Source organism: Formica exsecta, unplaced genomic scaffold (assembly GCF_003651465.1).
Source record: "Formica exsecta isolate Colony F162 unplaced genomic scaffold, ASM365146v1 scaffold31, whole genome shotgun sequence".
NCBI classification, from domain to species: Eukaryota; Metazoa; Arthropoda; class Insecta; order Hymenoptera; family Formicidae; genus Formica; species Formica exsecta.
Window position 1 is genome coordinate 118,178 of NW_021850355.1, and position 11,281 is coordinate 129,458.

At 35.8% G+C, this 11,281-nt stretch overlaps 2 protein-coding genes across 4 annotated transcripts in view; both read left to right on the forward strand.

Annotated features, from left to right (window-relative positions):
* Positions 1-5,010, forward strand: part of LOC115237801 (transcription factor 21-like) — a 5,421-nt gene extending 411 nt beyond the window's left edge. Inside the window, exons 2-5 of the mRNA XM_029811080.1 lie at positions 1,078-1,352; positions 1,484-1,911; positions 3,014-3,326; positions 4,319-5,010. Of these exons, the coding sequence (XP_029666940.1) occupies positions 3,015-3,326; positions 4,319-4,522 (516 nt within the window). The 5' untranslated portion in view covers positions 1,078-1,352; positions 1,484-1,911; position 3,014 and the 3' untranslated portion in view covers positions 4,523-5,010. The remainder of the gene's footprint in view (positions 1-1,077; positions 1,353-1,483; positions 1,912-3,013; positions 3,327-4,318) is intronic.
* A 1,234-nt stretch (positions 5,011-6,244) lies between these two features.
* On the forward strand, positions 6,245-9,323 carry LOC115237799 (autophagy-related protein 101). Of its 3 annotated transcripts, none has more exons than XM_029811075.1 (2): positions 6,245-7,568; positions 8,065-9,323. In XM_029811075.1, exons 1-2 carry the CDS (start codon positions 7,559-7,561, stop codon positions 8,727-8,729), a joined length of 675 nt encoding a protein of 224 aa, XP_029666935.1. In that variant the 5' UTR covers positions 6,245-7,558; the 3' UTR covers positions 8,730-9,323. The 3 variants fall into 3 exon arrangements, with proteins under 3 accessions (XP_029666935.1, XP_029666936.1, XP_029666937.1); XM_029811076.1 differs by having other exon boundaries at positions 6,251-7,350; XM_029811077.1 differs by having other exon boundaries at positions 7,363-7,579.
* Positions 9,324-11,281: the final 1,958 nt, after the last annotated feature.

The following is an 11,281-nucleotide window of genomic DNA, read 5'->3' on the forward strand; positions in this document are numbered from 1 at the left end:
TTTATAATTTAATTTATTTTATAAATTGTATTTTTTGTAAATTTTCTTATGTAAGTTACCGTTGTTATATGCTTTTTCCACAATGAATAAAAATAATTGATGATCTTGATTTTATTTTAAAGCTCAGATTATAATGTATATATATTTTTAAATATATTTAAAAATGTTGAGATCTCTTTGTATAGAAAACATCTAATATTATTAAGATATTGAGCGGACACTCCAATAATTAAGAAATCTCTCTATTGTGTTCGGATAAAATAATCTTGTAATAAAATCCAAAGCTAACTTTGGATTTTATTCTAAGATTATTTTATCCAAACACAATAGGAAGATTTTTTATTGGAGTGTCTGCTCAATATTTTTATAACATTAGATGTTTCTTATACAAAGAGAGAAGAACAAGAGATGTCAACATTTTCAAGTATATTTAAAAAAATATATAATTTTAGCTTTAAGATAAAGTCAAAATCATCATCAATCATTTTTATTAATTGTGAAAAAGAAATATATTACAATAATAACTTATATGTATAAGAAAATTTACAAGAAATACAATTTATAAAATAAATTTTTTAATAACTAGAAACATTTATTAAATTATAAATATTATAAATATCTGACATGCTTTTAGGATATATGCATATAATAACTATCATCTATTGATATAATTGATGATATTATATTGATATATTGAATAACTTTGATGTCATCCATTTTTAGGTGTTTCTTTTATATTTGATAGATATTTAAACATATCAAAGAGAACATTAGTTTTCTTGATTTAAATGAAGATAATGATTATTTTTCTGACGATCCCGATGCGTTTTATTTAACTTATTTATTCCTTTATCATTTTTGAATAAATCTTGATTGCATTTTGAAAACAATTGTAACTGTTGATTCACTAATGCAATAAAATATGATTCTTGACATTTTCTTTAAGAAAGTATCGATAGCACACACAAATTTATCTGTCTAAAATATTTTTGCTTGATCTAAATTAGTATGAACATACTGTTGTCATTTGCTAGAAGCTTTTACGTTTAAATGATATCACGAAACACACGTTCACAGTTTCAGAAAAAGGTCGGAGAGTGTCAGATTGCCAGACATCTTTCACGAAATTGTCGAGCAATAATTTAGCGCCTTCTTCAGGATATTAAATAGGATCAGCAGGGTCACCGCAAACCTCATATTACAGGATCCATTTCGAATCCTAATTTCAACGAAATGAATGACTGCCGGTTGACGGGGATTTTCAATGGATTATAGATCAGGCGACCCTTCTTTTTTCGAAACGAAAGTTTGAATGGACGAGGAAGAGAAGGGAACAAGCACATCTATGTCTTGTAAGTAACTTAAAATTATTGTTAAATATTGCTTCAATGTTACGAATATAGTTAAACTTATTTCTTGTACTATTTTAATGTACAAATAGTATATTAAATCTGTATATACATATCTCAATTTATTAATATAGCCGTTTAACTCCGAGCTGAGACTTTATAGTCACTCTCTGCGCTTCCATGGAGAGAGGAAAGGAAAGAAGCCAGGAAGAGGATGTACCAGGTGGCTGCGCGAATGCCGTGCGATTGGATCGAGCAGCATCTTGGAAAACGAGATGAGACGGATGAGACGAATGAGACTTAGGGAGTTGGGATGTTCGAAAGCTCCGCCTGGTTTTCGGGACGTCCCAAATCTCGCGCCCCTCTAAATAACATCTTTTCTGTCTGTCTCTTTCTCGATTCATGTTGCTCCTCTCTTGTGCGTAGTCCACCCTTCGGCTTTTACTTCGAGAACTTTGACTAACAATTAGTTTCACGTCGGAGACGCGATCTATCGCAACGTTCTGCTCTGCTGATAGATATACTCGTGATCGCGTAAAAAAACTCATCGGTCACGTAGCAGGTATCGAGCAAGTTGCATAATTAATTGCGCTATCTGAACACAAGTGACAATCATGATCAATAATTTAAATGCGTAGCCATTTAAACAAGATGGTTCTCTTATACATATTACTCTAAATAATGTCGCGTAGCTTTATTCTTTTCGATCCTCTCAAATTTGGCACAATTGATTAAAGATAATTTCAAATTAATAATAGTGTAATAATATTAATAATATATAAAAAATTAAATAGCAAATTGCAGCAGTTCGTCATTTCAGATCTTGTCACTTGTGTTTTTTTACATCTCTTGTGCTATCATATTATGTGATTTTTGTTGTGTATGTGTATGGCAAGAAAATGAAGTCTTGATTTAAACGTAATTAAACAGTAGTCAAGAGAGATCTTTTTTATTATTTTTAAGAACGCGCAATTTTATTTCAAGCTGGTGTTTAGGAAAAACAACATTTAATTGTTAAGTATAGCATAAACAGATTCCGATTTTGCGACATAAAGTACGCAGGAAAGTTTAAAAAATAAAAATATTGTGAAAAAAAATTTGCTCTTTTAGCCGAGAAATTTACCTAAAAGACTTTTCACTGTGTGAAAGTAAAATTGCGCAAAAAAAATTCTGCTTTTAATACTTGTCTTTTAATTTATCTGATAACCAAATCTTAAAAATTGTCAGTTTGCATTATTGCGCTCTTTTGTAAATTAATTGTTTTAATAATTGATTGATTTTTACAATCATTATTTATCAGTAGATTGTTAATTACGCTTCGTAAGATAGATAGTCATATTATAATAGTTTGATTGTGTTCGTCTTATCAGTGATCTCTCTCTTCTAAATTTCTGACATTAACATAAAAACTTTAATATCATCTATTTTTACACTTTTTGGCCGCATAAACAAAGGAATATACACAATAGATTTCACTTTTAAAAGAAATAAAATAAAACTGCGTAACATAATAAAAGGACCTACATTCTGATTAAACCGATTAAATTTTTCACGATAAGCGATAACTACGCATCTCACAAGTTGCGGAAGCGTCGCGTGATTACCGTTTCGAATAATTAATTAATGGCTATTATATAATTAATGAGATGGTTATAATGTAACAGAATGCCTCGAAAACGGCGCGCCTCGACATCGTCACTGGAAGAATATCATTCCGAAGAGAAATACATAAAAGATGACATAGACAGTCGCGCGCCGCGAAATGCTGCCAATGCTCGTGAAAGAGCCCGTATGAGAGTTTTGAGCAAAGCCTTTGGAAGATTAAAAACATCTTTACCATGGGTACCGTCAGATACGAAATTAAGTAAGCTGGATACACTAAGGCTAGCATCAACGTACATAGCCCATTTAAGAGCCGTACTCCGCGACGACGGCGAAGCTCATCCCGAAAGTACCAAGTCTTTGTCACTCGCGTTGGTGAGTATCTATATCCATTTTTCTAAAACTTAGAGCTGCTTAAGATTTGAATAATCTTTCTTTCCTCTTTAATTATTAAAAGATGATGCTGAGAATCAGTTAAATTTTAATTAATTCTAAGTAACTTTGAGAAAAATGATACATTGATATCGATCTCGTGAATTGATTTTCTAATAAAAACATAAACCAAAAAAAATATTTAATTAGTAATCAATTTAATAACCAAAGTTATCCGTTCATAGAACATAGATTAAACGGAAAATAACCAAATGTAACTTCATATCGATTATCTTTCATACAATTTATCTATAAAAAAATTCAATATATGACGTATCAGTATTTTTTAATAGATATAACTGTACAAGATATTTCAAGAATTGTGCGGACTTAAACCGATTTTACTGAGAATTTGAGAGAGTTATCTCCAAACTATTTCTCGCTTTTACAATCAGACTTTCGACTTGATAATAATTCTGTAAAATAACATCGAGTCCAGGTGGATCCACTCGGAGTCGCGAGACGAGCGTCTTCGCAGTTATCCACTCTGTTTATGTCTGTCCAGGTGGATCGAATCACTCCAGAAACCATCTTACCCACCCTTTGCCACCATTAATTCTAAGTTAGTTCCGTTGTTTGAAGAAGCGTGCCGTTCTCCGCTGCGAAATAGTTGCCTCTTCGGTTCCCTCCTCTCTCTCCCCATCGAGATCAAAGAATATTTTATCTCTGAAAATGTTTCTCCATGTAAATTCATTGATATTAATTTTGAATCAAAGCGCATAAACAAATTTTCAATTCATACGGCTTTTAGCCGTAATATGTATACAATTTAATTAAAAAAAATTAATATTTTATGGGTGTATAAAATTTGAATAATATTCAGATAATTATAATGCGCGATGCAATCTAGTTTAAAATCTATTTTAAAATATCGAATACTCTTTTAAAGTATCGATTTTAATTTCGTTTAAATAAGAATAATCTTAACATTGCAGTCATGGCCATTCGCTATTCAAAACAGCAACGCTACCACGCTTATGAACAACAGTTGCAACGTCTCCTCGACATCTTCGAATTGTAATCAGTATCGAGGACAACAAGTGACTCATGATATCCAAAACTTCCATCATTCGGGGCATCAGAGCGTGTCGACACGCCATAATCTTCAGGGGGGAGAGCAACAGCTCTCTTATTTCTAACAAAAAAATTCTGATAATGCGATCAAAGCTGACTACAACGAGCGATATCTACGAGAAACGACTACTAGCTGGAAATTACATAACTATGACGGTGTTGTCGTTTTCACGCCTTATTTATTCCAGAGTGCCTTAATCTTCTAGTATTTATTGATTTACTTTTAATGCAATTGATAACGATTATACACCCATTTGTGTGACAAAGAAATAATTTATCTGTCAATAGCATTTATATCTTAATTTATGCGTCTTTTGTGCATCAAAGAAATGCATTTTATACATCCTTTGTGCACAGTTTTAATGAAATAAATTCAGACGAGCAGAATAAACAAAATATTATCTTTTTTCGTTTTTACAGAAAAAATACAATAAAAATGTAATGAGAATTTTGAAATTTTTGATTTATCAAACATTTCGTAAAAGATATTAAGAGATGTTCGCGGAGAAATTGTTTCCTTGTCTCACACATTCAATTATTGCAATATCATATAATATTGTAATCGTGTAATTGATACCAAAGCTTATCAACTAGTCCAAAATAAAATATTTTTAAGATTTTCAATAATTTTCTTTATATTATATTTAATGCAATATATATATTCAAATCATATATTGCTAATATACATTATTCACAATGAAAAATTTAAGGACGTAGAGAGAGATTATTTATCACTAAAATAGAATAATTAATCAAGAAGAATATTTTTATCACTTTATATAGAAATATTTTCCTGATTAAGTTCTAATTTTTTTATATATATTATACAAGTCTACATATGTATATATACATATATATGCGTGTCTATCGACTTGCCGGTCGATTGACATCTCTTACTGGAGAAGCGCCGAATGGCATCCGGAACAGCGGGGAGGAAGTGCGCGGTAAGGTAAGAAGGATAAAGAAGTTCAAGTTAAATAAACATCGTGAAGGGCCTTTTGTGTAAACCCGATACTAAAATAATATATCCCACACGGCGACAAAAATCGACCGGCACTAAACGTATCGTTTAACGTCTCCGCGCTACGTCAACATATACATACATGGGCTTTGAAAATTTATATAAACGAGAGATAATTTTATTCTTCTCTCTCTCTCGCCTGCGCGTTTTTCGACTTTATCCTTACAAATTTTCATCGCGCTATTTTTGGCCACCATATGTTAAAGACAAAAGAGAAAGAGAGAAATTTATATTTTTATGTAATATAAATACCTTCATATACTTTTAAAGATATATCTATGCATCCTTTATAAGAACTAGATTACTAGAACATTTTATAAACGCGCCTTATTTATTTTGTGTATGTATATATATATTAAATATAGTTCTTTGTTTTTTCAAAATTAATTAAATTAAAAATATATAGTTTTGTTTTATGAAAATCAATTAAATTAAAATTATACATACACTTAATATTTGAACTGTCAAATGTCACTCAGTCATGACAGGCTTTTATTGGTGAAGTAATTAATCCATAGTATAGTGCAGCGTCCAGATAACTTAATAAGCCAATCAGCATCGCGGAAAAGAATAATACCTGCGATTTAACATTTTTTAAGAGTAGAAACTGTATAGATTATCGACAAAAGTATATTAAAGGTATAACAAAAATAAATAAAAATTATACCTCTCATATAGTGCATCTTTCGCGATTAAAGATATAAAACAAAGTTGAAATACCTGAGATAAGAGAAAGACGTTACATATGATTCCGACTGGAAAGTATATACGTGTATACTGAGAATTGAGTGGCGAAAATTCCGATTTAGAAGTCATTTCGCGCCTTTTGCCAGGGTCATTTCGCCGATCGTACCGCGCATGCGCGGCACCGATATGTTTCCGCGATGCATCACGCGCCAATTTCACGCACGGCGCAGAATGAATCACGAATCAGGTAGTATGTATAATATATGCTCCGTGGATCAGGTTAGTACAATATATGTGCTCGGAGCAAGCAGAGCGGACCGGAACCCGGAACCCACAGTAGTAGTGTCCGCTCCGACGAGGGACGTTGATCGATCCTTTCGTTGTGCCGTTTAATACGCGTTGTACGACGCGCGTTTTTCATGATGTAGCGTTAGAGCCTTCGGGTTGGCCGAGAGACTCGAGCAGATCGCTGATAATCCGAACGAGAGAATATTTTCCCCCTCGTTCCCATTCGGTCCTTGACGTCGCCGCGCGTGTGTATACGGAAACATACGTTCCGAGACGACGGACGAGAGAACGTGGAGCCCCCGCGGGGCCAGGTATCAAAGCGCGAATCGCAACACAGCGTCAAGATGGCGTGTGCCACGAGCACAGCTGTTGTTTACCCACAAACCCGTGTGGGGCAGGTCACTGGCTGTTGCCGCTACTGCTGAGAGAGAGGACGAGCGCGTGAACGACGACTGGCTCCCCCGTCGTCGGGACTGGTCGGGTCGGGACGATGGGAGTTGCTCGACGAATGAGCGACTCGGAGTAACGGAGCATTCTCGAGAGAGCGGCGTGACAGCGACGTGACGAGGACGTGACAACGACGACGACGACGACGACGACAACAACAACAACAACAACAACAACAACAACGACGACGACGAGGACGGCGTCGGTGGTGGTGGCGGCGGTAGTGATAGTAGTAGTGGTGTACCGAGGAAAAAACGGAAAGATTGACTCGATGGAAGAGGGTAGCGAGGCCTGCGACGGCAGAAGTCACGAAGTCAGCTGGCACGAATCGAGCGCGAGAAACTAACCTAGTTGCGCCAGATCCGCCATCGCTCGGCACGAGGACGGCGAGGACGGCGAGGCGGAGTGATCGAGAGTGGAAGCGTCGATATCGAAGGAGAAAGCGGCGAAGTTAGTTTACGTTTTAGTTGACGCGACAAGTGCGCGTCTCATGCACGAATCCTTTACTTTTCTCGATGACCTGATGCCTCGATGCGTTACGTAAAAAGCGCGAATGCACGATTGACCGCAAGATTGACGATGTCCACATTCCTGGTTTCGTTTGTCTTTCGATAACAACACTGCATATGACGTCCACGTGTTAACGCATCGTGTCTGCATGATTCTTGGCAAGTTCGAGGTTAGGTTTATTGTTAGTTATTTGCTCTCGCGCGAATACAGCATGATCGGATATCAACGAGGTTTCGACGATGAAGATCCTTGTTGTGTTTGTTAAATTACAATAAATTGACGTTTGTAACGAGTTATACATATTTATATTTTATTATTGTTTGTATTTATCGCGACTTGAGTGACACAGTACTGTGAGTCATTGTATATCTTTGTGTACCCCACCATTCGTTCTCGTGAATTATGGAAATCTGTTGCTTTATATTATTGTCTCTTGACAGCTTATCGTTTAATCTGTCTGCCATTGTTATTCTTATGTGATATTTCTTGAAGATATTCATGCATGTCGTAAAACATGATGGTGATGGAGCATTTTGGTTTAGTGTAATTTATTTGTATAGATTCTTTTTCCAATAATCACTTTCTTGTGAATCTATTTTTATTTTAATTTTTTTTCTTATCTATTAATTTTCTCTATTTGTTGAACGTATACAGGTATCATCATGAACGCCAGGACGCAGCTGTTTGAATTGAGTATGGAGGGACGCCAAGTGGATGAGGCAGTGGCAAGTATATTTCATACCGTGCTCTTTCATCGAAGTCTCGGCAAATTCAAGTACAAACAGGAAGGCAGCTATTCGGTGGGCACCGTGGGATACCAGGATGTGGATTGCGACTTCATTGATCTCACTTACGTCTGCTGCTCGTCGGTGTATCTCGATCAGACGCTGAAACGCGAGATATCGGGCTTTTCGGAGGCTCTTCGCTCCACCGACAGTCCGGGCTCAGGTCAGATATCTCTAGAATTCTTCCAGAGGAAAAAGAGCCGCTGGCCATTTCAACCAGAATGCATACCGTGGGAGGTATGGACCGTACGTCTCGAACTCATCAAATTGGCCACCGAACACGAACGGCAGATATGCCGGGAAAAGGTGGGCGACCTGCTGACCGAGAAGATCCTTTACATCACCGAGGTTATGAATCGACACGATTATGTTCCGAAAGTGCCGAGTCAAGCTGAACTGGATTTGATCTTCGACACTTCGTATCCAGACATACAGCCGTACCTCTTCAAAATGTCCTTCACGACCTCTAGTCCATCGACCACCACGATGGGCAATACTATGAAAAAGTTGATCAGAGAGACACTGTCCATTTAGTTGTTATAAGGTATAGTTCTAAAGTTCTAACATTAATATGTTGGCGTGTATAGCTTAGAGTCATCTGAAAAACGCAAAACTTGCTCTTATTTTTCATCTATGATACACAAGTTTCTGTTTACTGCATTGCACCACGCAATTTCATTTCAGATCTGTTCATAATGACTCTAATCTACCTTAGCTATTATTATGAGTTCCTAAAAAAGAAAAAAAAAATTCTAAATTTATGCTACGAAGAATGGTCCGAATAGAGAAACTACCAAAAGTACTCGGCGTGCTTTGCCTACGTGGTAGACTCTTACCATGGATTTTGTAAGCTCTAGTATCTCTTATAAAAAAACGGAAATATAATACATTACAGAATTTCATACATCATAGGGACTTCCGCTGCTGTGTGTCTCTAATGTCTATATAGTACAAATGAACACAACACTCTTGTGACACTTGCTTTTTTTGTACTTTACTATGAACGTCCGTCGCATAATTTTAGCAGGATCATGTTAATCACGTTTTACACGATAATACTTCGCATTACCTCTTAAAATCTCTTACCACTCAAGTCTCTCTCGACATATGACTTTTATCAAGACAAAACGACATTATGTTCCTTTCTCGCTTCTCACCCTTTTTAAATGCTGTGTGTATACATCGTAGAATAGATTCGAGTGTAATTTCTAGATATATTTCTGGAATTTAACTTCACGCGTCGCATAAAGAAGATAATTTGATTTAGAGTAAGGATACAGAAAAATGTTAAACCTCTAGTTGAGAAGAGCAAGATGTTTCCAGATACTTTAATGTCTAGTAGAATTCTTGAGAGCAATGCATCTCTTAAAAGTCTCGTCACTTACTTACTCCTTGACAAACTTCTTCGAGTGCATAACGGCTGTATTCGGCACTGTACACATTATTTTTCAGTCACTAATGTTGAAAGTATACATAGTTATCCTAAACTTATGATAATGGAGAATGCTTTTGGATGATTCCGCATATATATACACGACGTGTGACGTGTATACCCAGCCTGTGTGCTTGCATATAAAACATATTATAATTTGGGCTTCTTAAATCTAACGCTAAATTTTCGGCCGTCTAATTCTGGATTTAGTGATATGGATATTTAGCGAAATCGGCATCATAGGCGGTCGGAGTCATATTTAGCATTAAATTGCGCGGCAAAGCAAAGCGTTAATTAAATAATTACGGTGTATGGATGGAATCGATTGTTATTTATTTTCGCGGATAATAATACGTAACGTAACATCAAATTACATTATGACGTGCAGATTACAGATTATTCACACTGCTTTCATTGATCTTAAGTTATTACATATATATAATCAAAGTGTAAAATAAGTTTAAATATAATTGTTAAGCCAATGCGCGCGATGCCCGCAATATCGAAGCGCACCGGGTGATACGAAAGAACCGCACGAAAAATCGCAGTCATAATTACATTTTCCCAGTCGTTTCGTGCCTTCGTATCGAATTTTTGATAGGAAAATTAATGTGCTAGGAAAACTAACATACCTGATCCAGATATCATTATTATTATATATAATATGATGATAATGATAATATCATTATTATTTATTGACCACACGCGAAGCATCTCTCATCTTGTAAGGAGTGAGATAGTTTTTCTCTCGCGCAGAAGATAAATCTGTGATCCTTCTCGGATTCGAGGCAGTTTTGTTTCTATTCCTCGTAAGCGATAAGTGTGTGTGCCGTTGACGTCGTGTCGTTTTAGGAGTTCCAAGTTGACGGGAAACGCACGGATATCGGAACGTTCGTTGGCGGCGACTCACGCGCGATTATACTTATTGTACAATGTAAATAGTGTGTCCGAAAATTATGCCGTAAATCAAAGACGTCGTGTCGGAAGGGTCTTCGCACGTTCCGAGATTCGTACTTCGGCTTTTCCTATGACCAATCAACAAAGATATCACGACGCGTAATTCACATATACTTTACGAGTTAACGATGTAGACGAGAAGCGTAATATTAATTTATAGTTGATCATATATCGTCTCTATTGCTTTCTTTCGCGATGTTCTCTAAGTAGTTTAATATACAATTGCAATTTAGCTAAATGTTTCGCGAATCGAGCATGCGTCGATTCTATTGGATTGTTTTTCTTCTCTTGTCGATTGAAGGAAAGAAAAGAAAAGAAAAGAAAGAGGAAAGAAAAACAAGCGGTGATCATCGATAATCTGCCGCTCTCTGTGATTCTCTGAATCTATTATAATCTCTTTTCCTCGCATCATCCGGTATATGCCGTGTACGATTGTAAAAAGTAAAAAAAGATATGACATTATGACAAAGAGAGGCGCGCGTATATGTGTGTATAGGCGCATATATATAAATATGACATATAGAAAGAACAAAGAGAGAGAAAGAGAGAAAGGACGAAAGCACGAGCGAGTGGTCACGTGTGTATGTGCAACTAGAATTTTGCGGATTTATCAAATTGCCACATGCTGTTATAAATAAATATAGTTATATATACATACATACCTACACACACACACACACACATATATATATATATA